This window comes from Muscardinus avellanarius (genome assembly GCF_963383645.1).
Source record: "Muscardinus avellanarius genome assembly, chromosome: 8".
Taxonomy (NCBI): domain Eukaryota; kingdom Metazoa; phylum Chordata; class Mammalia; order Rodentia; family Gliridae; genus Muscardinus; species Muscardinus avellanarius.
The window spans coordinates 310704-338602 of NC_137794.1; the positions used below are offsets into that span (position 1 = coordinate 310704).

The 27899-nt window shown below is 57.8% G+C and overlaps 1 protein-coding gene across 1 annotated transcript; it reads left to right on the plus strand.

Annotated features, from left to right (window-relative positions):
* Window positions 1-27899, plus strand: GLP1R (glucagon like peptide 1 receptor; the record flags this gene model as incomplete). Its single annotated transcript, XM_080699683.1, has 13 exons — window positions 1-78; window positions 6477-6573; window positions 7358-7465; window positions 11848-11966; window positions 12299-12405; window positions 17248-17401; window positions 18185-18344; window positions 21998-22058; window positions 22415-22484; window positions 22573-22661; window positions 22939-23077; window positions 24049-24090; window positions 27732-27899. The coding sequence occupies 13 exons, from the start codon at window positions 1-3 to the stop codon at window positions 27897-27899; spliced, it is 1392 nt and encodes a 463-aa protein (XP_080555809.1).

A 27899-nucleotide genomic window follows, 5' to 3' on the forward strand; every position in this document is an offset into this window, starting at 1 on the left:
ATGGCCGGCGCCCCCAGCCCGCTGCGCCTGGCGCTCCTGCTGCTCTGGGCGGTGGGCAGGGCCGGCCCCCGCCCGCAGGTGAGCCGGGCCCCGGCGGGGAGGGCGCCGCGGCGGGGACGCGGGACTTGAGCGAAACTCCGGACCCCCGCGGGAGCCGGGCTGCGGCCCCAAGGGGAGGACCCCCACCGGGCGAGGCGCCCCTTCCCCGCCGCCAGGGCCCCCGCGCCCGCCGCGCGCAGACTTCGCCGCATCCCGGTCCTTCCCAAACCACTTTCCCAACTCCTGCACCGTCTCTGCCCCAGCCCGGGCCCTGTCTCTGCCTGGCTGGCGTTCCCCCCGCCGACCGCCCCCCACAGACCTGGCACTCCTGCCCAGGTCCTCCGGTCACCCCCGGGGCCCAGGGGACGGGACGGAGAGGGCCAGGGTGCGCAGACACAGCTTCGCCCCCTGTCCCCAGCACCACCAGGGCTTGCCTTGACTCAGAGCCCTGGGGACCCTTCCTTGTGACCTCCCAGATGGAACTTGAGAGCCGCCCCTCCCCCATCTCCTGCGGTGGAGGGCAGGCTCCGTGACCGTCCAGAAGGTCAGGCCCCCTCACACTGTGCTGACGCCCTCTGTCCCTCGATCCACAGCCCACAGTGCAGACATACTGGGACCCCAGAGTACCCTGGCATCTCGGTGCCGCCAGAGAGCAGGCCACAGGTGGACCCTTGCAGCCCCATCCTCTCTGTCCTTGCGCCAGGCTCCTGCCCTGGGTGGTGGGGGGGGGGCTGCTGTTGGAGGGACAGTTGACCAGAGAGACTGGGATGCACTTGAGCAGAGCTGCGCGGGCTTGCTGGCCTGGCTTGTGTCGGGAATGCTCCTTCCTTCTGCTCCCCTCCCCTCCCCAGATCTTGCCGGAGGGGGCCGGTCTAGGCCTTGAAATCTGCCCCCGAGTAGTAAGAGGCAGGATGAGAGGGCAGCCCCATGAGGGCAGACCCCTGGGGCTGAGAACCCGGGTGTGGACGGACGTGCCTCTCCAGCCCCGGTTCCTTTCCAGACTCATGCTTTACTCCTCCCTGATGCCAGCGCCATCTACAGCTCAGGATCCCGGAGCCCCCTCACCACTCTCCCACCTCCCAGTCCCACCCCGCTGGGCATCAAGTGGACAGATCTCCTTTGGATTAGAGGAAGAGAGGGGAGAGGAGAGGGTTGGGGCGGCGCTTCGTCTCCCCCAGCCCCTTTTCCAGAGGTGGCAGGCTCCTGCCCTTTCCTGAATTCCCCTCACTCCCCAGCCCCAGGCTGTCGTAGGACCTGGGGCAGAGGACAGGAGGCAGGCACTGGGGGCCTGGCCCCCCATACTTGCTGTGGGCCACTGTCATCCCTGGCCCTGGCAGAGATGTAAGCGGTCTAAGGTGACCACAGTAGCGGAGACAAGACCTCTTGCTCGTGTGTAAACCTCTGAACGTGAACTTTGCATTTCAGCCTCTGCCCAGGAATCAGCAAGCCTAGAGTTGCTCCCTGATGTCACTGACAGGGTGTCGAAGGCTCGTGAAAAGAGGGTTCCCCATGGAAGGCGCCCAGCAGGGGAGGGTGTGGGGTGGCCCGCAGCCTGGGCCTCTCCTACCGGGCAGGACCGAGGGAGGACCAAGTGTGTGCCTTGCTATGGTGCGGGGGCTGGGTTGACTTGTGTAGAAGGGGAAGGACCACTCCCCTCCCCTGTCCCTCACTTCCCCAAGACCCCCCATAAGGACTGTCTACTGAGGAGACCAGTCTTTGACACCTAAAGTTAAAAGCAGACACATCTGCCAGTTTGCTATTGTGTGGTGCTACTGGGGAGGGTACCGGGCCCTCCCTGACCTGTTCCTCATCCACAGAAGGATGTTCCTCATCCGTGCTCTGTCACAGAGGGGCACGGAGCCCACTGAGGCACTGGCACCCTGAACTGGCAGCCCTTGTCACCCAGGGTACAGACTGCTTGTCCTTGGGTCTTGGAGTCAAGGTGGACTTTGTCTTGAGCTGGCCTCCCTGGACAGGGACCCAATGTGGAGCTGGGCTGGAGAGACCCAGAAACCACATCCTGGCCTCCAGGACCCTGCACAGAAAGAAAATGGGCCCTTCCTTAGCTGCAGTGTTGCTGGGCAAATTCCTGAGTGTGCCTGCACCTCTGTGTATGAGATGGAGAGAGAGCGCGAGCGCCAGGACAGGGGGACATGGATGAGGAGAGGGAGCTGTGGCCAGTGGCCAGTGAACTGTACGCAACCCCGTGTGCCTGGGCAGGCTCAGCACATACTGTGTGCTCGGCAGTGTGTGCGTGGTTGTGACCCCATGTGTGATAACTGTGTTTACAGGAGGGGCTGTGCATGTCTGTGACATCTTGGTGAGGGGATGGGAGTCTGCTGGCCTGTGTCTCTGGTGGGGATTGGAGGGTGCTTGTGATTGTGTGTAGCAGCGTGGGTGAGGTGTAGCAGCCCAGGGGTGGGGTGTGTGTGTGTGTGTGTGTGTGTGTGTGTGTGTGTGTGTTGGGCAGTGTCTCAGCATGTGAGTGTGTTCCTGACCTACATGTGTGATTCTGTGCATGTGGATGGGAGGACGCCGTGCCGGGTCTTGGCCTTAGGAATGTCCTTGAGGATGTGTGTGGCGTGGGACAGTGTAGGTAGGTTCCTGTGCCTGTGAAGAGGAAGTAGGTGCAGTTTGCCTCTTTCTGCCTTTCTGGGGGAAAAAACACAAAGCCTTAAGGAAAGAAAGTGGGTAGGAAGTGAAGGAGCCTGGCATCCCCACCCCGTGGGACTCGCGATGGGGGTGTGGCCTGGCTCCAGGGCCTGGCCCAGGGTCCTGGAGGAGATCAGGGATCCCCAAGGCTGGACCTAGTTGGAGCCCTCTTGGCTCCTTCTGAGAGGCCTCCCCTCCTCATTTTTCCCACCCTGTGGCCCAGAGAGGCTGAGGCCCTGGTCCTCCTTCCTCTCCGCCCAAAGGGGTTGAAAGGAAAACCTGAGAACTCACAGGCCCAGCCAGTCAGGTTGTGGAAGGCCGTCCTCCTCCCTCCTGCTCCTCCCTACCACCGGCTTGTGCAGGCCTGGACAAGTTCCAGAGATTTTCACCCACTGATCTGAGAAGGATGGTGCGCCCACTTTCCAGAGGACGAAACTGAGGCCCCCAAAGAGAAAAATGTGTCCCTCATTAAGAGGTGGAGCTGGATACCAACCCAGGGCTGTGGCTCTGTCCACACCTCTCTGTCTCGTACACACGGCCACACCGTCTCCTCCCGGGGTTTTCTGTCTCATCTCATCCCTCCTCCTCCCCAAACTCCTGAATCTGAGAGACGCCTCCCTAATGTCACCTCTGACCTAGGCATTGTCCCCAGTCTCCTTTGTCCTCCTTGGACAGGCCCAGGAGACCTGGAAGTCCTGACTGCAAACACATAGCCTGCCCTGACACCACCCCGACGTCCCCAACCCTGGTTGCCATCCTGAGAGTGCCCCTACCTTCAAGGGCCAGGGACTGGCCACCCTCCCTCCCTGCCACTACCCAGCCTTTCCCTGCAGGCTTGGGCCTGGGACTCAGACGGTCCCAGGAGGAGGAAGTGGGAGGGGAGCTGGGGGCAGGGTCCCAAGCCTCCACACTGCACCTTGCCACTGCCTCTCCTGGAAGGTGCCACAAGTTACACAGAATGACTGGCCTTGGGCTTGAAAATGTGCCGTTTCCTCCCTCTGGAGTGTGTGATCCTAGAAGTAGAGGAGAGAGAGCTCCAACATCCAGGAAGCCAGGCCTCTCTAAATAACAGAACCTGAGAACAGCCCCTGTGAGCCTTACCTTAGTCCTCAGAGAGCCTGTTGGGAAGGGGGGCCTGGAGTTTTCCTGTCTTGAACACAGGAAAACTGAGGCTAGAAGTTAAATGTACACAAGGTCGCACACTTGATTTATGGGAGTCAGGATCAGGCCACAGCCGAGCCCAAAGCTAGGGCTGTCCAACCGAACCCAAAGCTAGGCTGTACACCACTGTCAACCCGGGCACCGAAGCCTGTGCCCCAGGAGGGCCAGCCTCGCAGGCGTGGCCCAGGTCAGAGCTGTGCCCTCAAGATACCCCTGAGCACAGCCCACAGCCTCACAGAGCACCGCTGTCCCGCCTGGGCGCCTTGTCCCCACCGAAGTGCCTGACCTGCTCCTGACTAGACAGCCTCCCACCCAGTCACCAGAGGACCGACCCTCGGGGCACCCTGAGCACTCTCAGTAACGTCTCAGCCGGCCCCTCCCCAGGAAGCCTGAGGACTCTCCCCAGCCAGGGCATGCTCCCACCACCTAACACCCGAAGCCCCGAGGCTTCCATGAACGCTGTTGTGGAAGGGGCCAGAAGTGCTGAGAATGTGGTGTGGGGTGGGGTGAGGGCCGAAGGGTATTTGGGGATCCAGGGCCAGCGTGGAAAAGAACCCAACCCCGTCCTCGGGGAGCCCCGTAAGTGAGCGAGACCCAGCCCCATTCTCAGGGAGCCCCGTAAGTGGGGGAGACCCAGCCCCGTCCTCGGGGAGCCCCGTAAGTGAGGGAGACCCAGCCCCGTCCTCGGGGAGCCCCGTAAGTGAGGGAGACCCAGCCCCATTCTCAGGGAGCCCCGTAAGTGAGGGAGACCCAGCCCCGTCCTCGGGGAGCCCCGTAAGTGAGGGAGACCCAGCCCCGTCCTCGGGGAGCCCCGTAAGTGAGCGAGTCACAGCCCCGTCCTCGGGGAGCCCCAGTCTAACATGCCCCCGTGCCTGGGGCCTTGAGGACAGCCTAGGTCTCTACTCTGCTCAGAGCAGGTGCAAGGCCCCTGTTCGGAGCTCCCTGGGCGTGGCGGCCAGCCTCTGACGTTCTCCTGCAGCTGGGGGCTCAGGGCTTGCCTGCTTCCTACCCACTTTCCTCCTGGAAACAGAAGTCAGGGGGACTCTTCCCCGCCTCTCCCACTCGCCACCAGTGGCCGCTGCATTTAGGGCCGGGAGGAAGAGACCCGCCCAGGAGGGAGGGTGAGGACAGACGGGATGGCCCAGGGTTTGCCACCCGCTCGCTCCGACTGACTTCACACCTTCGCGCTTGGCTTCATCTAAGTGTCTTTTCTTTTCTTGCCCTCAGAAGGGCTCTCTGTCCTTTGGGGCAGCCCCTGTCCCCACTACCTCAAGCGTATCCCTCCAAGGCTGTGGCTGGGGTTCACAGCCGCCTGCCCCTCTCTGGAGCTTTCTACCAAGTAGGGCCGAGCAGTGGCAGCCTTACGCAGAGGTGCCTTATCAGCCGCAGCCCAGCTCTTGCATGACGCACTTACCCGGAAGCCAGATCCAGTGTGAGTTTTGGGGTGCTAAGGTCAGGGACCCAAGCTTCTGAAAAGAACCCATTTTAATTTTATTTATTTATTTTTTGTGGTACTGAGGTAGAACCAGAGGCTTTCTACCTCTGGGCTATACTCCCAGACCCATTTTATATTTTTATTTGGAAACAAGGTCTCACTAAGTCGCTGAGGCTGGCTTCGAACCTGCGTGATCCTCCTGTCCCAGCCTCCCAAGCGCGGGGATGACAAGCGTGCGCCACCACACCCGGCTGAACCCATTTCAATTTTAGCACAGGTGTACATCATGGCGATTTAGAAAGGTGAAATTTTATTTTAAATCATGTGTAGAACCTAAATTTTTATGTGAGGGGCTCTCTGGTCATTGTGGCAACTGGAGCCTCGCAGTAAGGAATGTTTATAATCCCTTCGACCAATTAGAGGGGAAAAGGAAAAGGATGAAGCCCCCCAGCCCCAGGTCGTAGCCAAAGGCCGCGCTCTTGAGGAAACCTCTGGAAGGGCAGTCTGGGGCTGTGTGCTCACGGCCAACTCTGTTCCCCTGTGGAAATGGGGGTTCACAACCCCCACAGGTAGAATGGCCTCCCCCCTTAAGTGTGACTCCAGTGTCCTGTCTATCATGTCCTCAGGACTCCTCCTCCTGGTCGGTAGCACTGGGCTGGACCCTGGGTCTGTGTCTCGTTAGAGGGGTGCGGGGGGTGTGTGTTGATTGGGTTTTGCAGTAGGAATGCTAATGGCGGGCATCCGGCTCTGTCTGAAGCAGGCACGCCGCTGTGCCTGCACCCCCAGCACTCCACTGCACCACCGAGCGGGGACTCCGGCTCCTGGCCCTCACCAGGCTTCCTGAGCTGCTGGGTGCCCATGAGTGAGTCCCCACACACTCTGGACTCTTTAAGAATGGTCAAAGTACAAGAAGCCCAGGCAGTAAGAGGCTGTGGCCCCTGTGAGCCCTTCTGGCCAGAGCAGAGGAGAGCACGCGGGTCCTACTCTCCACCCCTGTCCCCACCCTCCCGAAGGCAAGCCTTCTCCAGACCTCTGCTGGTTCTCCCTGAACAGGAGCTATGCACACTCCCCTGGGTGGCAGCTACCTGCTCTGCCCCTTTCCCAGGTGGCCAGGGTCTGGTGGGGCTTGGGGCTCTAAGGTAGCCCCAAAATGCCAGAGAACAAGGGGCCGTTTCTGTCCTTCCCGCAGGGTGCCACTGTGTCCCTCTCGGAAACTGTGCAGAAATGGCGGGAATACCGGCGCCAGTGCCAGCGCTTCCTGACCGAGGCCCCGCCTCCCGCCACAGGTGAGGCCAGGTGGGGCCCCCGTCTGCACAGGCTCCCAATGGCTCTCCAGAGGCTTTGGTGACCCCGAGCCGGTGGCGGGGTGCCATTGTCTCTTTGGGAGCCCACAACCACCCCGTGCCCCCAGCCCTTTGCCAAGCTGATCCTTTGCTCAGACGCCTTCCAGCCAGGCCCGGCCTGCCAGGTCTCCACGTCCAGTGCCAGTGCCTCTCTCCCCCAGGAGTCTGTGGCCTGCAGTCATCTTTGCCGTGGCTATCTTAGCTGTTCTGTCCTCCGCCCCAGACTTGAGCCTTCCCATTTTGTGTCCTGCCTCAGCCCCTCCTGGCTGGGTATAAGTTGAAGGCCATACAAACTTATTTATTAGGATTAATATTGTGTTCGTGTAGGGGTGGCTTCAACGGCACAGGTCACAGCCAGGCAGGTCTGGGTTCAGTCCTGACTCCGATTGCAACACAGCGGCATAAGGAAGGCTTTCTCCACCTGCTGAGCTCCCATTTCTCTCTGCTCTGTGAAGGGTGGCTTAAAATGGGCCCCTGGGGACTGTTGGTCGACCACGACTATGTTCGGCTGTCCGTGCAGCACACTGTCTGTCCCCACAAGGCTGTCGGGACAGGAGACACCTTCATTTACAGAGGTGGACACAGATGTTGAGCAGTCCCTAGGTCCTCCCACCCACCAGTGGCAAGCCCAGGCAGAGGAGGTGGAGTGTGGCCTTTGTCAGGGGAGGGTAGGTGGAGGGGAGACCCGGCCTTGGCCAGCACTCAAAGGCCATTCCTGTGGCCCTAGGACTGTTCTGCAACCGGACGTTCGATGACTACGCCTGCTGGCCGGATGGGCCGCCCGGCTCCTTCGTGAACGTCAGCTGCCCCTGGTACCTGCCCTGGGCCAGCAGTGGTGAGTCTCCCCTTCCCTGTGTCCAGGGCTGGCTGGGTAGGCACGGCTTCCTCTCCCCTGAGGCCTGGCCCTCCTCATGGGTGGCTGGTATCAGGATGCAGCCTGAGCCCGCGGCCCGTGCTGGTGAATGTGGGGTCTGACTTTAGACAGAAGTATGATCCCCTCCGCTTCAGAGAGCAGACTGCAGGGGGCGGGGCCGGGTCTGCAGGTGTGTTGCTGCTGTGATCCCTGCATGCTGGTGACCATACCTGGTGGGCCGCCCGTCTGCTTCCTGACTCTTTCAGGGTTCCTGGGAGCAGTGACTGAGTGTTGGTGGGGTCTCCCCTCCCTGGCTCACTCCTGCCTGCACTGAGAAAGGTTTGACCTGGTAGGTGGGAAGCTCCTAGGACTAGAGCACTACAGAGCCTGCAGAGGGACCCCACCCTCTGCCCAGCCTCCGATGTGCTGGACTCGCGGGGATGCAGGAGACAAGCACCCTTTCTGCTCAGCGTCACACTCCTCATGATAATGTCACTGATATTTACTGAGCACCTACTATACACCACATCCTGGCCTAAAAGCAGAGTATTTGTTTAATCTTTGCAGCCACCCTCTGGTTATACTTAGTGTTCTGATGAGGAGACTAGGGCCCTGGGAAGTTGAAGTCACTAGTCCCAAATGAGGTAGTAAACAGCAGAGCCCATATTCGAACCCAGGCCTTGCACTACCATCGTGCCTTCGAAGGCCAGAGCCCAAGCACGCACCGGCCTGCACGCAGGAGTGAGAGAAGTTGAGCTTGGGGGAGCCGGGGGTCTCCCCCAGGATGTGCTGTTGCCTCTGCAGAGGGATGAGGTCAGACGGAGCCCAGGCAGGCCACTACGAACGCTACAGGAGAGGGGAGTGGAGCCCACAGAGACATGGGCACCTGGACCTTTGTCCAGCGTCCTCGCCTCGGGCCGTGGCCGGCACCCTCCATACACACACATCTGTGCAGTCGCACAGCAGCCGTGGAGGCAGGACCTCTGGCCGCCCTCCCATTTTCAAAGGGGAGACCGAGGCATGGGGGCTAGTGGCTTCCTCCGGCTCACACGCCAGTAAGTGATGGGCCAGGAATGACCCTGGGTCCAGTTGAGGTCACTGGCCAGCTGCTGCACCCTGGTCTTTCCTTGGGGGGTGGGGAGTGTCCAGGGGAGGACCATGTGTGACCCTGGCCTGCAGGTACTTGGCTGGGTGACCCCTGCTGGCCGGACATGCTCGGGCGGACTGTGACCACCAGCTCCCCCCGCCCCAGCCCTCTTTCCCTGACTCCAGGGGTTCTGCTTGGCCATGGCAGCTGGCTGTGTGAGCAGGAGTTGTTCCAGACCTCTCTGTGCCTGGGGTGCTGGGGTAGAGCCAAGGTGACGGGGTGTGTCTGAGCCTGGGTGGATTGCAGGACCTCGAAAGTGATCTCTGCCCACTTCCCACCCACTCCCATCCTCCCGACCTCCCTTATGCACACACGTCCCCTGCCTCCCCATCCTCCCCGACCTCCCTTATGCACACACGTCCCCTGCCTCCCCATCCTCCCCGACCTCCCTTATGCACACACGTCCCCTGCCTCCCCATCCTCCCCGACCTCCCTTATGCACACACGTCCCCTGCCTCCCCAAGACGGGGGTCGGGTGGGGGTGGCTGCCTGGACAGCCTCTGCTGGCTCTAGACCCCAGGGAGCCAGGCGCGGCACAGGGCCCATCACTCAGCACTAAGCGCCCCCAGCGCTGCCTGCTGCTTGCGGCTCCATCCATCACCTTTAATTTTATTTGAGCAGGAAATAGGTCCTGGCGGTGCCCGTTTATGAGCGAACACGGTTTTATTGCTTTCTCCATGAAGATAACAGCCTCTGCACAGGCCCCTGCCAGCTCCTCCCGCGCCCCCCTCGCTGGCTAATTTACTCCCTTTTTTGACACTCGGAAACACCGACTCTGCCTCCTCTCTTCGTGAGTTAGGGACCCACAGAGACATCCACCTGGCTTCTGCAGCGTAATTGCTGTCTCTGGCCTGGCGTTCCCTCGCTGGCCCGGCACCCAGGGCTTCCCACCCAGGCCGTGAGGGAGGGGGAAGGAGTGCTTCTGGAACTTTCCTGATTGGCCCAGGCTACAGCCTGTGGAGGAACTTCAGGGTGTGAGCCAGGGATGGTGAGAAGGGAGTTCTCCGGCAGGGTCCCCACTGGGCGTTACAATGGAAAACTTTAGCACCCCTGGAGCTGAGAAGCAAGGGACAGGCCAGGGGTTGCAGGTGCCCGGAGAGCTGGCTCTCTGACCAAGAGGCCACATGGGCAGGCTGCAGCCGCAGAGGAACCAAGCCACGGCCAGAAGCCCAGAACCAAGGGGGCAGCCAGTCCCTCCAGGAGAGCCCCCTGCCTAGTGCTGACACAGGGGCCAGCCCTCTGGGGTGCGGAGCAGGGCAGAGGAGTGGGGGCTTGAGCGGGGACTAAGTTCATGAGCTGTCCTCGTTGGGAGGCTAGGGCATGCCTGGGCGGCCTTTAGGAGTGTGTGTGTGTGTGTGTGTGTACTGGGGAGAAGGGGTGACTTTCAACACAACACAGAAGGGATCGGCCCAGAGGCCCGAACAGTGGTGGCACGGGACAGCAGAGTCATCGTGTCGGGGTGTGGCATCAGGAAGGGACAGGTGGCGCTGGGGCCAGGCCTGGAGGAACAGGCGGGTGTGAATGAGAGAAGGAAAGCCACCCACTGAAGGAGGCGGCAGCGGCAGCACCATGGGCAGCGGGCAGCTCCCGAGCCAGAGGCCGCTGAGCCCTAGAGTTCTGTGTCCTCCAACCAAGAACTGGGGGCCGGGATGGTGTGGCGAGGGCGGGAGTGGACGGGGTGTGGGGCTTCGGGAAGAGTCATGGGCACACCCCTGAGGGAGGAGGCCCGGAGGTGGCAGAGAGCTGGGGCCGCCCGAGGACCCCACGGGAGCCTGGCTTCCCCTCCCGCAGCGGATCCGCGCTTACAAATCATCCCAGCCTCATTAGCTGCCCCTCTCCTGATTTCTCCCTGTTTGTTAGCTTAGATCTAATTATACAGGAGTCATAAAATGCTTTTAAAATAGCTTATAATTCACAATTCTTGGAAACCCTCACAGGTGTCTCCTAGAGTACTGCTGAGCCTGGGAACTTTTACGGTAGACCAGGGCTGCCGAGGGGAGTCTGAGGCCCAAGCTGGCCCCAGAGGAGCCCGGCTTACGGCCGCAAGTCTGCCCGGGGCAGAGTTGGGAGGCAGCAGGGCCCCTGCTCTGGCTGCCTTTTGAAAAGGCCTACTGTGTGCCAGGCTGTGCGTGCTTTACCTCCTAGGATGTCATATCAGTGCCTGTCTTACACGTGAAGAAACTGAGACCCACGGGGGCGAAGCAGCCGTCCCCGGGTCCCGCTGCTGGTGGAGACGGAACGAGGACTTGAACTCGTGTCTGTGGAGTTCAGACTGGGCTCCTTCTCCTGGGCCTTCACCCCCACTGCCTTCGTTGCCAGCCTGCCCTTGGTCCCTTCAGCCATCTTGAGGGGGCTGTGCCAGCCTCTCTGGGTCTCAGCGTCCCCATCTGTACAGGGGGCCCATCCATGCTCGCCACACCTCCACTGCTGGGGTGCAGGACTAATGGATTCGGGAGCAGCTCTCTGTAGCCCTGAGTGCCCGCAGCCCATGGAAGGGCAGCTGTCGGCTTGATTACACATGCTGCAGCAGTTTCCGGGAGGGGAAGTGTTTAATTGGGGTTTTAGTTCCAGGCCAGGGTCTGACTTAATGAGATATCCCTGGGCCTCCTGGCTCCTGGCTGCCCGGTGGCCTTTGTGTGTTGACAAGGCTGAGCCAAACCCCTGGCTGTGACTGACCCGATGAAGCTGGACTGATAAGGAGAGCAGTGCCCGCCCACCCGCCGCTGCCCACGATGGGTGTCTGAGGCCACGGGCTCCACAGGGAGCCAGCCCTGGCTCTTCATGCTTGATGCTAATGAAGGCCCACCAACAGCCACACTGGCACAGGTTGGCTGAGCAGTCCCTTGACCCCCAGGAATGCGCACATCTGTGCATGCGCCACCCATCCCCAGCTGGCCCTGAACAGAGGGCCCAGAACAGGGCAGAACTGGGAGCCCTGAAGTAGAAGAGGCCTCACTCCACCTCTCTGAGGAGTGCAGGGCCAGCCATGCCTTTAGGGTCTGCTGCCCCAAGCAGTGCCTGTGAGAGGGAGCTGGGGGCTGGGTCTAGGGGAGAAATCCTAGAGGAGCTGCAGCAGGCTGTGGATTCGCCTCACTGCATCCCAGACAGACGGAAGAGGAAAGCTGTAGGGAGCTGGGCCATCCTGACTCAAGGTGGGGGAGACGGGCTGCGGCCCCAGGGGCAGAGGCGCAGGCTCATCTGCCTCCCTCCTGCCCAGTGCTGCAGGGCCACGTGTACCGGTTTTGCACGGCGGAGGGCCTCTGGCTGCACAAGGACAACTCTAGCCTGCCCTGGAGGGACCTGTCAGAGTGTGAGGAGTCCAAACGAGGAGAGAAAGTGAGTGGAGGTGGTGCTCCGTGGGAGCAGAGAGGCCCCTGGTGCACCTCTGCCCATCGCAGCCCCTGAGGGCTTGCGCAGCACGCTCTGGGGCTCTGGGCGGAGGTGGTGTGCCTTCACCCTCTGGCCCTGGAAATCCAAGGACAACCCACCGGCTCTTCCGTCTCAGTTCTGGGATCTCCAGTGAGGCCTGGCTTGGGACCCCATCTCTGACCCTGTCTCCTGGGGGAAAAAATGTGGGAGGGCGAAGGCCGGGGGCTCGCCACACACCCCTGTCCCTGTGTCTCAGAGAGGCTGGGGGCTCGCCACACACCCCTGTCCCTGTGTCTCAGAGTCCCCCAGAGGAGCAGCTGCTGTCTCTTCACATCATATACACCGTGGGCTACGCACTTTCCTTCTCCGCCCTGGTCCTTGCCTCTGCCATCCTCCTCAGCTTCAGGTAAGTGGCGCAAGCCTCATGGGGCTGCATCTTGGCAAACCTCAGCCACCCGGGGCAGGTCCTGTTCTTTGGGCACACGCTGTGGGCTGTCTAATCTCTGCTTGTAATGGTGTGCTCAGACAGTGCAAGGAAGAACCAGCCCCAACCTTAACCATGAGTGGAAATCCTGGGATCCTCTCCAGTTAGAGGTGCAGCCTACATCAGCAAGAATGCAGTGGGCTTTCAAAGAGATCTCAGCGGTTAGAGGTCCTGCTTTCCTTGGGGAAGTGGGAAATTCTTCCTCAGGTCTAACCTAGATGAGACATTCCTTCTCAACTAGGAGCTGGGAATGGGTTTCTCCCAGTCACTCTGGGGTACACCTGAGGACCAGCATTCGAACACAGGAAGAATTCTCATCCTCCTGCCCCCAGTGCTCCAGGCACAGTGCTGAGCACACAGAAAGTGCCAATAAATGCATATATCAGCCGGGCGTGGTGGCTCATGGCTGTAATCCCAGTACTTGGGAGGCTGAGACAGGAGGATCACAGGTTCACAGCCAGCCTTGGCTACTTAGTGAGACCCTGCTTCAAGATAAAGAATAAAAAATAGGGTTGGGGGTGTCGCTCAGAGGTCGAATGCCCCTGGGTGAAATCTCCAGTACCAAAAAATAAAATAAAAATAAATAAATAAATGCATGAATCAGATGAATAACCTCCTCTTTTATTATGAAGTGTTTCAGAGTTCAAAGTAGCGTGGCTAATGCAGTCACTCTCCAGCCTTGCAATAAGCCTCCCACACAGGTATGATTTCCCAGCCGCCCTGTCTGACCAGCGCCCACTCCCGCCCCCGAGGTGACCTGAATCCCAAGAGCTCTCTTATCTTCTCGTCACATTCCTAAATTACTGTAAAAGCACATAGCATGGTGCCACTGGGGATGGGGCCCAGGGCCATTCTACCCCAAGCTACACCCCCAGCCCTTTTTATTAGGCTGATAAGAGTGTGGCTGCTCGCCAAGGCGTCTCCAGCCTGCGGTCCTCCGGTCCCGTCCCTCGACGCGTTTTAGATGTTGTATGCACTCTTCCGCAGTGTTTTAGTAGAGGTTGTGCGCACTCTTCCACAGTGTTTTAGTAGAGGTTGTGCACACTCTTCCGCAGTGTTTCAGCAGAGGTTGTGCACACTCTTCCGCAGTGTTTCAGCAGAGGTTGTGCACACTCTTCCGCAGTGTTTCAGCAGAGGTTGTGCACACTCTTCCGCAGTGTTTCAGCAGAGGTTGTGCATGCACTTGTGTACACTCTTCCTCAGTGTTTCAGTAGAGGTTGTGCATGCACTTGTGCGCACTCTTCCGCAGTGTTTTAGTAGAGGTTGTGCACACTCTTCCGCAGTGTTTCAGCAGAGGTTGTGCACACTCTTCCGCAGTGTTTCAGCAGAGGTTGTGCGTACACTTGTGTACACTCTTCCGCAGTGTTTCAATAGAGATTGTGCATGCACTTGTGTACACTCTTCCGCAGTGTTTCAGCAGAGGTTGTGCGTACACTTGTGCGCACTCTTCCGCAGTGTTTTTGGTCCCACACTGTGTTTTATGAGCTTCATTTGCACTAACTCAGGTGGCTCTCCCCCTCCAATTCTGTCACCCACATTTCACGGCTGTAGCTTATTGGCCTGTGATCATTTTCATAGGTAATCCTTCACACCTCACTGCCACGCACTCTCGCCTGTGACCCCTGTGTTGCCCTGGGGCATGCGCCTGGGGTGGAATACCCAGCCACACCACCTGCCCGCAGATGTGCCAGCTGGTGAGAAGTTGCTCTCCAACTTTCCCTCTCACTAGTACTAGAAGAGTTTTCTTTGCTGGACATCCTCACCCATATTTAATATTTTTAGAATTAATTGTTGCTACTCTGAAGTGGGTGAAATATCCTGTTATTTTAAATTTGCATATCCCTGATTCCTAGAAAGAGCAAGCATTTTTTCATGTTTTATTCTATGAATTGCCTGCTTACATTTATTTCTATTAGTTTATTTGGCTTTTTCTTTGAGTCTGTAGTTTATTTTTTCACTCATTCTATGGTGCTTTTTATGCACAAAATTCAGCATTTTAATAAAATTAAATTGTCAACTTATCAATTATTATTGATAAATAAGGTTTATCAATAAATGTCATCAATTGATAAAAAGTTAATTTTGTCAATGGATGAACATCTATTATTTTCTAAAGACTACATTTGTTGGGGGGGATTTTGGAAGGTTTGTTTGTTTAGTATTGGGGATTTAACTCACAGGTATTCTACCTCCGAGCTACACCCCCAGCCCTATTTATTTTTTGTTTTATAACAGGATCTCAGGGCCGGGCGTGGTGGCGCACGCTTGTAATCCCCGCGCTTGGGAGGCAGTGACAGGAGGATCGTGCAGGTTCGAAGCCAGCCGCGTGGCTGGCTTAGGAGACCCTGTTTCCAAATTTAAAAAATGTAAAAATAGGTCTGGGAGTGTAGCCCGGAGGTAGAAGGGCTTCCAGGAACCCCAGTACCACCAAAAAAAAAAAAAAACAGGATCTCACTATAATGCACCAATAAAAACATATTTTTAAAAAAACAGAATCTTGCTAGGCTGGCTGGTCTTGAACCTTCAACCCTCCTGTCTCAGCCACCCACATACTGGGATTTTAGGTGAGCACCACTGCTCCTGGCTGCAACTATAGTTCTTTATACTCCTGTCTAAAAAAATCTTTCCTTATTCTAGGGCCACAAAGATAGTTTTCTCTTTCCTCTGGTCCACCTGGAATTTATTTTTGTGCAGTGAAAATCAGGGATTTGATTTGATTTTTCCATGTATACATACAATTCATTCTCAGCACCATTGACTGGTAGCCCACACTTTCCTCCTTGTTTAGCAATGCTGAACACAATGTACAGCAAGTGTCTAGGTATCTATAGGCTGGTCTCTGTCATTTACACTTTTTCCACTGTTCTGTTTATCTCTCCCTGTTGTAAAACCATAGTGCTTTTTCTTCTAAAGATTTATTAGATGCCGGGCATGGTGGTGCACGCTTGTAATCCCTGCACTTGGAAGGCGGAGACAGGAGGATTGCGCAGGTTCAAAGCCAGCCGCGCTGGCTTAAGAGACCCTGTTTCCAAATAAAAAATATATAAAATAGGTCTGGGAGTGTAGCCCGGAGGTAGAAGGGCTTCCAGGAACCCCAGTACCACCAAAAAAAAAAAAAAAAAGATTTATTAGAAATCCTAGTTCTCATATATCAGGGGGCCCTACCTACTCTGTGATTCTTTAACAGTGTCTGGACTATTCTTAGCTCTTCTTTAAAAGCTATTTTTTTTGTTTGGTTGGTTGAGTTTTGGCTGTATGTGTGTGTATTGTCCTGGGAATTGAATGCAGGGGTGTTCTAACTCTAAGCTACACCCCAATCCTTAACTTATTTTTATTTGAAACAAGGTCTCACTAGGTTGGTGAGTCTCACTCCTTGTTAAGGCTGGCCTCAAACCTGTGGTGCTCCTATCTCAGCCTCTCAAGTACTGGGATTACAGATGTTTACCACTATACCTGGCTACTTCTTTAGAAGTTTTTAAAGTTCTGTGAAAAATAAAGCTTGGAGTTTTTACTACAGCTGCATTAAATTTATTAATTAGTGTGGGATGAATTAATAAACTCCTTCAAGATTAAGTATTTTTATCCATAAGTATGGCATATCTATTTATCTTCCCTTAAGACTTGTCTAATGATTTGAAGCAAGTTGTATAATAGTTTCCATAATTGTCTTACCCATCTTCTTGTTATATTTATTTCTAGGTAGTCAAAAATATTGTAAATGAATTACTTTTTAAGTTTACTTTTTAATTGTGTATTGGTGGTGTACATAAATGTACATATCAGCCACCTTGCTGACTTCTCTAATTAGTTCTAATAATTTATCTTACATTCTATTGTACTTTCTGTGAAGATCATCTGTCATCTACAAATAATGACTATTTTGTCCACTTCCAATTCTGGCCCATTTTTCCCTGCTTTGTTGTGGTGGGCAGGGTTTACATGTGTAACAGAAGAGACAAGCGGGGCATGGGGGCGCACACAAACGCTTGTCATCCCAGCATCGGGAGGCTGAGACCGGAGGATCGCGGTTCGCAGACAGCGTCAGCTACTTAGTGAGGCCCTCCGCAACTTAGTGAGAACCTGTTTCAAAGTAAAGAATAAAAAATAGGGCAGGGGGTGTAGATCAGAAGTCAAATTCCCCTGGATTCCATCCCCAGACCCACAGAGAGAGAGAGACAGACAGACAGACAGACAGGAGCACACGCCCGCCCTTATTGTGCTCCTGATTTTAGAGAAATATTTCCAGAGTCTCTCAATTATAATGATGCCTGCTCTGGTTGGGTGGATAACCTTCATCAGGTTAAGAAACACCCTCACATTCCCAGTTTGCTGCACGTCTTTACATGAAAGGCCTTTGGCATCAGGCCAGTGCCCTGTGAGCTCCTCCCGGGTGCCCAGCCCCGATCTGCCTCCTGTGCACAGGCCACTGCTGGACTTGAAGAAGCAAAAGTCCCCATTGGAGAACGGTCCTCACACGTAAATCTCTTTAGTTATGTGCGGTCGTGGAGAAGAAGATGCTACAGCAGGAAGGGTAGAATGTGGGGAGGAGAGAGACGGAGGCCATACCGCCAGGCTTTCATGGAGAGGCAGGACTTGGTTAGACTGGGAGGATTGTCTAGGTTATGGAGGAAAGGCATTTGCAGAGGAAGCTGGAGCTGGGAGCATGCCTGCTGTGTGTGGGATGCCCGTAGTCCATGCTGGGGAGCAATTGGAGAGGGGAACCATAGGCCATCTTGCCAGGGAGGGGCCTGCTTTCTCACTCAGACACCTGCACTGCACCCGAAACTACATTCACCTGAACCTCTTCGCATCCTTCATCCTGAGAGCGCTGTCGGTCTTCATCAAGGATGCCGCCCTCAAGTGGATGTACAGCACGGCCGCCCAGCAGCACCAGTGGGACGGGCTCCTCTCCTACCAGGTGCGTGGTGTTGTCCCGGGGGTCTGGGAGGGTGGGCAGTCACAGCTGGGGGGTCCGCTTCTCCCCCTCCACTCGGATATGGGACAAGGAAAAGTAGGAACCGCCCCTCCTTGGCCCAAGGGGAGCCCCTAGTCTATCCTGGAGGCCCCCAGTCCACACTGGGAGCCCCTAGTCCACCCTGGGGATCCCCAAGTCCACCCTGAGGAGCCCCTAGTCCATCCTGGGAGCCCCTAGTCTGATGGGAGAGACATTCTACCCAAGAGGCCCCAGTCTAAGGGAGGACCCTGCCCAGGGAGTCCACAGTCTCTCAAGAGGGCGTGGCCTTTGGAGAACAGCCTGAGTTTGATTCCGGCTTCTGCTACCTCCTGACTGTAATTTGGAGCAAGTTGCTTGACTTTTCTGAGGCTGTTTGCTCACCTGTGTGGAAATAATATTGGACTCTCTCCCGCTCAAAATAAGGAGGATTCAAGCCAGGCACGGTGGCACGCAGCTATAATCCCAGTCCTTGAGAGCTTGAGATAGGAAGATTTCAGCTTTGAGGGCAACCTCAGCAATTTAGTGAGATTCTGTTTCAAAATAAAATCATAAAAAGTCTGGGGTTGTAGCTAAGAGGTAGAATGCCCTTGGGTTCAATTTCCAGCCCCCCAAAAAAGTGGGGGAAGAACTGGTGAGCTAAGAGTCCTTAGCACTAGCCCTGTCCAGACACAGCCCTCTCGCCCTGCGGCACTCGGGGCAGGGCAGCGGGCAGGGCTGCCGTCCCAACAGACCCTCCCTCTGCCCCAGGACTCCCTGGGCTGCCGCCTGGTGTTCCTGCTCATGCAGTACTGTGTGGCCGCCAACTACTACTGGCTGCTGGTGGAGGGCATCTACCTGTACACGCTGCTGGCTTTCTCCGTCCTCTCGGAACAGCGCGTCTTCAGGCTCTATCTGAGCATAGGCTGGGGTAAGGTCCAAGGCCGTTCACCCCACCAGCCCCCACCTCAGAGGGTGGGAGACCCTGACCCCATTCCAACCTGGAGCTCGGAGAGCACTGCCCGGCCAGGGGGCAGGCCTACTGACAACCTGTCATGGGCCCAAGACCCCTCACTGATGAGACTATCCAGGCACTGCGGCGGATTCTAGTTACACACATGCACACACACGCACATACGTGTGCACACACACGCGCACACACACATGTTGCACAACTCCCCTCCGTTGATGGACTCCTCTGCCCTCATCTAGCCAAATACCACCCCTCCCACTACCAAGCACACCGTAAGAGGACACAGCATCACCCTCCAACATCCCTGCTTCCCAGTCCAGGGCAGCCCCAGGCCCCGAGGGAGATGGTGTATCCTGAGCCTCAAGGTGGACAAGGGGTCAAGAAGGTGGGCAGGGGGAGGAGGGTGTGTCTGTGATGTGCCAATAAGGCCCAGGGCCCAGAGGAGAGCCAGGTCGGCGGGGTGGGGTGATGAGGGCCGCAGATGTGCCCAGAGCCCCGCTAGGAATGTTCTAGCCAAAAATGTTTGCCAAGAGCCTTGAGTCTTTTTTTTTTCTGGAACATTCCTGGTGTGTGCTTGCCTCTTGCCACATGGGATTCTGATGAAGGGCAGGAGCCCTGGGCCACAGGAGGACAGACAGGACAGTCTCCTGAGGGCCCACAGGTGCCCTTTATCTGACCAGCTCAGGCTGCTTTGGCGGCTGCTGCTGGACCTCCAGGGACCCCCAGCTCAGCCCTCACAGATGCCTCTCTCCCTCGACAGTACCTCTCCCCATGCTGGCCTGCCTTGGTCCAGGATGCTGCCCGGAGTGTCCCCTCCCCCCCTCCGGACCATCCACCTCACCAGAGCCCCCCATCTGTAGGCCCTTGGTCCCCTCCTGTGGGCAGTCTGGAGGGCCCAGCAGCTCCCTAGGGCTGAGGAGGAGGCAGCCAGCCATGGAGAGAGTTCAGGGAAGGCTGTCCTGGGGCGGGGGAGGGCGTCTGTCCATTCTGGGAAATGGCATCAATGCTGTTGGGGCCTGTCGCCATAGCGACCCACAGGCAGGACCAATGGAAGGGATGGTGTGGCGGTGGCAGGTGGTTGGTTGGGGTGGGTGGGGACACACAGGGCCTGGAGGTCTCTGAGCCAGAGTGGGGAGGGGCACTAGACCTGACCCTCCACCTCCCACCTTCCCCAACCAGCTCAGGAATGACTTCAACGTGAATTAGAATCAGGACTCAGCACGGTCGGGGAGCCCCCAAAGGCACGTTGCCTGTGCAGTGGCCCACGAGCATGGGCACCCCCAGCTGCACAGCAGGGGAAGGGGTAGTGGCTGAGGGAGGCACCACTTCCCAGAGACAGTACCGCATGCTCAGCCTGGACTTTGGTTTTCTGGGTGGAGAAAGGGCAGTCCGTGGGGAGTGTGCTGCTTGCAGTGGCACGCAGAACCTGAGCTTCCTAAGAGATGCAAATGGGTTGATGGAGCTCATCAGGTCTGGCTGACAACTTGAGGGTCTCCCCTCTACTGGAGTGGGGTCCCCTGACCGTGTGTGTGTGTGTGTGTGTGTGTGTGTGTGTGTTGCTAGAGATTAAACCCAGGGGCATTCTGCCTCTGGGCTACATCCCCAGTCCTGTTTTATTTTTTATTTTAAAACACGGTCTCAGGAAGTCGCTGAGGCTGTCCTAGAACCTGCGATCCTCCTGTCTCAGCCTCCCAAGAACTGGGATCCAGGTGTACACCACAACACTGGGCCTATTTCTTGTTCAGACTCATGAAGACCTATTTTCACATCATTGTGGACACCGAGGGTCTGGCCAGGAGGGAGAGGCCTCCTGAGGAACGCTGGCCAGCCGTGAGGCTGTGCTCCTCCATGCCTGTCTACGTGGCCAGGCGCAGGGGATGTGCACACGTGAGCTGCCCAGCAGCTGCTGTGCTCTGAGCATCCATTTGAACATGTGGATGGTGCTGAGGGCCATGAGGTGGTTCTGCCTGGAAATGTGTTCCTGAGGAACCCCCAAAGCCACCCACGTGCTTGTAGGGGTCCCAGCACACATGAGTGTGTGCACACATCTGAGTCCACACACCTTAATGTGCACACCCTCGCCTTTGCAAACACCTAGTTCAACTTGAGAGCAGCCTCAGCAGACACTGGCAAGGAGAGGTTGGTGCAGAAAGCCATCGAGAGCCATTGGAAAGGGTGTGGGGTTGCAGCCCTGAGATCTAGTCCCTCCCATACCCTTCTGAGATCCTGGCCCATCTCTTCATCCACCATGTGCTGATGAACAACCCAATGTTACATTAACCAACACAGGCCGAGCTCTCGGGATGAGCAAGGCTGGGCTGTACCCTGCACAAATAGGTCCACCACACACTGCTAGATAACAGACTCCAAACTGTCACTTCAAGAAACAATCACTGTCTCAGTTTCTGCACTGAGTTCAACATGGCGGGGTCCCCTGGCCCGGGGTGTCTGGGGGCCACAGCGGCTGTCCTCTCAAGGCCCCCGTGGGGCAGGAGAGCCTACCTCCAAGCTCACACGCAGGTTGACAGGAGGCCTCTAGTCCCTGCTGCAGGAACTCTGTCGGCCATGTGAGTGTCCTCCTGGACGCTGAGAGCCAGGAAGCCACGGGGCTCTCACAGCCTACTCTCAGAGGTGGCAGTGTCCTTTGCCATTTCTTATTGGTCGCACAGACCTACCCTGGTGTAAGAGGACCACATGAGCTGAGGATACCCGGAGCCCACCTAAGAGGCTCTCCATACCAGTCTCTGCTGTGTTCGTCAGTTTTGAATTGCTATCGTGAAACACCTAAGCCAAATGTTCATTTAGCACTTAGCTCTGGAGTTTCCGGTTCTGGATCGGACAGACCCATTGCTTTGGGCCTCTGGTTAGGGTGGCAGGTGGCAGTAGCAGGGTGCATGTGGCCGAGAAGGCTCACCTCAGCCAGGAAGCAAAAAGAGAGACTGGACAGACGGAGGTCCTGAATGCCCCCCAAGGCATGCCCCGAGGGCCTAGGGTCCTCCCGCAAGGCCCCGCCTCCTGGAGGCCACCCACCTTCCACCCCGGGAACCCAACCATGCCATCCCACTCACCCAAGAGGAAAGGCCTGTTGCGGCAGCTGTTTTGACTGCAGGCTCCTGGGGGCAGTTCATGGGCCTGCTGGCATTGAGGATGGGGCTCCTGCCTCTCTTCCCAGCTTCTGCCCAGCCCACAAGATGGTGCATGGGTGTGAGGAACAAATAACCAAAGGGACTTCCGGGGCCTGAGGAGCTGAGATGGACCTGTGGGCTGCAGCAGAGAGGGCATCAGAGCTCATGCCTGTTCCCCACCTGGTCCAGCGTGTCTTCCACACCTCACAGCCCTGTCCCCCTGCTACTTGGGTGTCTGCAACCTGGTGTCTCAGCCAGGACTCCAGGGACAGTGCTGGCAGCCTGGTACAAAGGCGGGCCAGGCTGGGGGACTTCTCTCTAAGGCAGCAGTGCCGGCTTCCTGCAGTGCCTCCGTCTTCCTATGCACTGGGGCTGGCCAGGAGAGAGCTGGGGTGTGCAGGGCCAGGCGCAGGGAGGCACCCGAGCACCCACGCTGGTGTCTGTGGCCTGCCAGCCTCTCTCCCCTCTCTCCATCTCTCCTCTTAGGTGTTCCCTTGCTGTTTGTCATCCCCTGGGGCATTGTGAAGTATCTCTATGAGGATGAAGGGTGAGTGTCCTGCTCCCAGGGCATGGGTGCGGCAAGGTCCCCATCCTCAATGGCCATGACATTCCTTGGGCCCGGGGGGGGGGGGGGGGCAGCGTGGCTCCTAACTGTTGGGAGGAGAAACTGTGGGTCCAGGAGCGTAAGGTCTGATTCAGTTCCCTGGTCTCTCCTCCCTGCCCCTGCCCGTGGTGGTATGGTGAAAGCTGGTGTTGGTCTAAGTCCATGAAAATCTGGGTGCCGCGTGATCTATGTGTGGTAGTGTGCGGCTGCCGTCTCTGCATGTTAGAGGCCCTTGCGCCTGCGCTGGGAGCTGGGCTCTAACTGACTCAAGGCACTGGGGGCCTTCCTTTCCCTCCCAGCTGCTGGACCAGAAATTCCAACATGAACTACTGGCTCATTATCCGCCTGCCCATTCTCTTTGCCATCGGGGTGAGTGGTGGTGTGGGCACAGGAGTGGGAGCAGCGGTGGGCTGCAAAGGGCGGGCCAGTCCTGGCCACCCACCCGTCTACCCTGCAGGTGAACTTCTTTATCTTCCTCCGGGTCATCTGCATCGTGGTATCCAAGCTGAAAGCCAACCTCATGTGCAAGACAGACATCAAATGCAGGTGACCCGGACGGCCAGCTTGCAGGCCTCCTCCCAGTGAGACACATCCTGATGCTGAGTGTGCAGCCCTTTGTCACCTTCTTCCCCACCCTCAGCCTCCCCATCCCCTGGCCTTGGTGGGAGGGCTTGACCTCTATTCTTGCCCCAGGTAGCCTGTGCCAGGGTATTTGGAGAAGGCGGGTGTCAGTGGTCCTGGTGGGAAGGGGAAAGGCACATTTGGGGGAAGGAATCCCTGAAGGAGGTCCAGAGCAGCTCCAGAGCTCGCCCCCCTCCCGCAGGCTGGCCAAGTCCACGCTGACGCTCATCCCTCTGCTGGGGACCCACGAGGTCATCTTTGCCTTCGTCATGGACGAGCACGCCCGGGGCACCCTGCGCTTCATCAAGCTCTTCACGGAGCTCTCCTTCACCTCTGTCCAGGTGACCCGGCTTGGAAGGCCCAGGGGAGGGGGAGGCAGGAAAGGCGGGCAGCCCAAGGCTGGGCGCCGGTCCCCAGGGTCGTATGGTCAGGGCAATGCCAGAGCTAGTGTCTCCAGCCATTCTGGCACATGGGCCAGTCTTCTCCATCAGCACACGGGCCAGGAGTCTTCCCAGATGTGCCAAGCACCCAGCCTGGCATCACAGCTGCCCGTGGCTGAGTGGCGAGCCCTCAAAGACATCGCACTGGAAAGGTGCTTTACAAGCTACGTTGAATCCTCCCAGAGCCTGGGAGGTGTGCGGGATCCCCCACCCCACACCATTTGACATAGGAGAAACTGAGGCTCCAAGCTGTTAAAACGAGACTGACAGTCACACAGTTCCCAGATGTTGGGGAGCTGGTCCTCTCCGCTAGCACGGACAGTGCGGTTGGATTGGGGTGTAAGGGACTGGGTCTGCCCTCACAAGTGTTGCAGGGTGCCTAAAGCAGCGGGCTGCATGTGCATTTACACATGTGTGCACACAGGCGAGGCCAGTTCTGGAGTGAACAGATGAGCCGGGGTGGGGAGTGCTCAGAGGCCTTGGACTCAGCCTCCTCGGGGAGGTGGCTGCCCTGCTTCTGCAGCATCAGAGCGGGCCTCTTGTTTCTCCAGGAAGGAAATGAGAAGCCAGGCAGAGATGGGAGGATCGCAGGTTCAAGGTCAGCCTCAGCAACTTAGTGAGACCCCTGTTTCAAAATTTAAAAACAAGTAAAATAAAGAGGCTGGGCATGTAACTTAGAGGTAGAATGTCCCTGCGTTCAATTCCCAGTACCAAAAAGAGAAAGGAAGGAAAAGAGGAGTCTGTGTCTATCTCTTATCTGCCAGGCTGCCCCCTTGAAGAGGGGGTATTGGGCAGGAGCCCAAGGCAGGCCCAGCCAGGCCGCGGCGGGCACGGCCCTCCTGACCACCGGCTGACCTGCCTCCTATTTCCAGGGGCTGATGGTGGCCATCTTGTACTGCTTCATCAACAATGAGGTGAGGCTGCGGGAGGACGGTGGGGATGCGTGGGCAGTGGGGACCCACAGCCTTGTTAGCCGGAGCCCCCGTTGGCCCCACGGCAGCACGAGAGCCGAGGAGGCAGCTTGCTTGTGTGTTCTGTGCATAGCTCACGTGAGTGTGTACGCTCTCGCTCTCCCTCGCTCCCTCTCTATCGCTATCTCTCTCTCTAATAGTATGAGAACTTGGGAAAACCCAGCCTTGTGTTAAGGGGAGGACCCTGCGTGAATCACTGGTATGTTGATTAGTGTCTAATACAAAGTAATTCAACATACACATGTTCAAGCCACACGCGTGGGGTTTTAGTAATCACTATTGTATTTAATTCTCACCCCTCACCCCCCAAATCCTGCTGAAATTCTATTTTCAATATTCCCATTTTCACACCTGGGATCACTAAACGCCAGAGTCTGCAGTAAACTTGTCCCAGGTTGAGCCTGGAAATAGGGGCAGAGCCAGGATTTGATGGATTCTGTTAAACTTAAAGATATAGCAGGCCAGATGGTCCATGCCAGAGAGGATTATGTGCTTCTCCAGTGGCTTTCTGGTGCCACATGGGCCTTCAGCACCCTGTGGTGGGGACGGGGGTGCTTGCGGGCCCCACACCATCTCCAGACAGTGCCCACAGGCCCACAGCCTCCCCCCTCTTGGAACGTCTCAGCTCCTGGGAGGACGGGGTGCCGGTGGCCCTGGGTGTCCACAGGAAGATCCCCCACCTGCGTCTCCTGAGGTCCAGCAGCCAGTAGATACTGCTCCCATGCTGCTGGACCTTGGTTCCCAGGGACAGGGCCTGGGACATTTCAGAGAGTGCCACAAAGTAAAGGGGTGAAAGAGCGTTCCCTGTCCCCAAGGCCACCTCCAGCTTCCCCTGCACCCACATCCTGTGGGCAGGGAGCTCATGGCCCTTGAATCTCTGGGCGGGAATGAAGCCAGTGTCCTTGGTACGACTGCCTGCGAGGGCCCGGTGTTGGTTTACAGCCAGGCTGTGCTGCAGGTGCTGTTCCCAAGTGACAGATGAGGAAGCTCAGCTCAGCGGGTGGAGTGCGTAGCCCCAACCCAACAGCCAGAAGGCAGGGGCCCACTGATGCCTCCGAGCAGCTGGGCAGACCGGGGTGCCTTCCCTTTGGGGACAGCCTGAGCCACAGATGGCGAATCCTCGCCCTGAGCTCCGTTGCTTTAGGGATGAAGAGCGGAGGCCTTAGGAGAGACCGAGGTTCCCTGGGCCCCAGCTCAGCCCCTCCCTTGATTCTGCCCCTTAGAGCCAGTCACTGTGCCCCTCCCTCCATACCCGCCCTCCATGGCTGGCCCGGCTCTGCAAGGAAGGGGTACACAGGCCAAGTACCCAGAGGCTCACCCCTCCCCTCAGGCTCACACCATGGGGTCAGGAGACCCCCTCAGAGGGCTGGATAGCTGCCTCCTGTCGGCCCACCCCAGAGGCTCCCCGGGCCCTGGTTCCTGCTGGCACATGTACAGACACATGACCATCACTGGGCCACAAAAGACACGTGGCTCCTGGGCTGAGGCCTTTGCCTGGAAGAGCTGCTCTCCAGCCCGAGGTTGTCATGGCAATGCCAGGTGCTTGTGACCTGGGGAGAAAGACGGCCTGGGCGCTGCACCCGTGCTGCTGTGGAGGCCTGAGGGGAGGCCTAGGGCCCTGCTGGTCCCGGCGCTGCAGCCATGTGGCCCCGGCCGGTGACAGGGCTTCCTGACCTCCTAGCCCAGTGTAAATGGAGGGCAGCAAGCGGGCTTCTCCCGTGTGCTTCAGACCCTGAGCCTGGCAGGGCGCAGGGCCCGAGGGCGGAGCAGGCAGAAGGGCCCGGGGCTGGACACCGGTGTCTGGGATCCGTGTTCTTGGCGTTGCTGTTTCCTTCTCATGACTGACAGCAGAGGGGACCCAGTGTCAGGTGCCCATGTATTTATGCCTAGTTCATTCAGCTCATTGCCAGCCCCTGTGGGGAGCATCCATGGCATACAGGGAGATGAGGTCCTGACCCTTGAGGGGGAGACATGGCCAGGGACGTGCGTGCAGGAGCCGGACAGCTGTCGTGGGAAGGGGAGAGCCAGGCCCGCTCTCCTCAAAGCCCCGCCACATGGCCTGGGGTGTGCCCCACGCTCGGCTCCCCCATCCTTTACGTAGGAAACTAACGCTGCGCACTGCCCAGCGAGTCTGCGGCAGTGCCGGCGTGTGGAGGGTGCTTCTTGAGGGCTGCTGTGTGATGCAGGCTCAAACAAGTGCACACGGGGATTCTTATGCCAGGACCCCCCAGTCCCAGGTGGCTCCCATGGTGTGCCTCAGTTTACATTCCCCGCCCTAGCAGATGAGATTGGCCTCCTTGCAGCTGTGGGTGTCGGGTGTCCCCATGTGGCTGTCAGCGCCTGCTGCACCTGCGCAGAACAAGGTAGCCATGGGTAGTGGCTGCTGGGCTCCTGCCTCCCCCCCCCCAAGCCTGGGCTCCGTGACGCTGCCTGGGACACGGGTTGTCCTGGCAGGCAGCCTCTGGCCACCCTCAGCTCTGCTGCACACAGAAAAGTTCTTTTAAGGGATGGCATGCGGCCACACAAGGCGTCGAGCTGGGCTTAGCTAGATGGATGTCAAAGCTGGGGGAGAGGAGGGCTGTGTGCACAGGGCGGGGGTTGGCAGAGAGCCCCTAACCCATGCCGCTGGCAGCTGGCCCTCCTGGCGGCGTGTGCCCGAGAAGACCCCGGGCCCCAGACATTTCTTGTGGGAACGCTGTAGTACAGGACACAGAGCAGGTCCAGAAAGCAAAATTAAGGGAGCAACACCCAAAGAGCAGTCCAGACCCTCGGGACTGGCCAAGCAGGCTCCGCAGTTATTTCTGGAAACCACGGTTGCGGTGTACTGCCGGGGCCACGGGGTTACCGCGAACCCGCTAGGGGTTGAGGCTCTGCAGTGTTGCTTGGTTTACATCTCTGACCTGGCATTATGATTCCCATGCATAAACCCTCTGGAGAAGGCTTTTCCTGATGGGGCGCCCAGAGCTCAGGACAACAGGGATTCTGGCTGACAAGCTCATCCAGGCAGGCTGCACCCCCCACGGGCGCCGCCATCTCCCGGAATGGGAATGATTCAAACCTGGCCTGGGGAATCCTGGTCCATGGTTCAACTCGGCCTCCTGCCGCCCTTGCGCCTTCCTCCCGGCAGCTGTGGGGCCTGGTAACCCCCTCAGGGAGTTTGGATGGTGTGGTGTGGGCATCACGAGGGCTCGGTGTGCTGTCTCCCTTGTCTCTCAGCTGAGTGTCCTCAAATCAGACCCCCCCCCCCATCTCCATCTTCCAGCATTTCTCCCTCACTCCCGGCCCCTTCCGTTCAACAATGCTGTGATGGATTGTAAGCGGTACTTAGCTGAGTTTAGAGATGGAAAAGACCAATTAGGTCACCAGGCCCATCTCTCCTGAGGAGAGGCAGCCAACAGGAGACAGCAATAAACAGTTTTATTAGGATATTAACTTAGGTGCCTGGAGGCCTTGGCTTGGGTCTCTTGCTATAGTACGGTGGAGTTCCCCTCCCCCACTGACATCATAATAATAATGGGGCCCCTTGGTGGGCAGTCGGTTGCTTCATGTGATAGCTTTTGTCCCCCCCCCTCTTTCCCGGGAAGGTCCAGATGGAGTTTCGGAAGAGCTGGGCGCGCTGGCGGCTGGAGCACTTGCACACGCAGAGGGACAGCAGCATGAAGCCCCTCAAGTGTCCGGCCAGCAGCCTGAGCAGCGGGCCCACGGTGGGCGGCAGCGTGTACGCAGCCACGTGCCAGGCCTCCTGCAGCTGA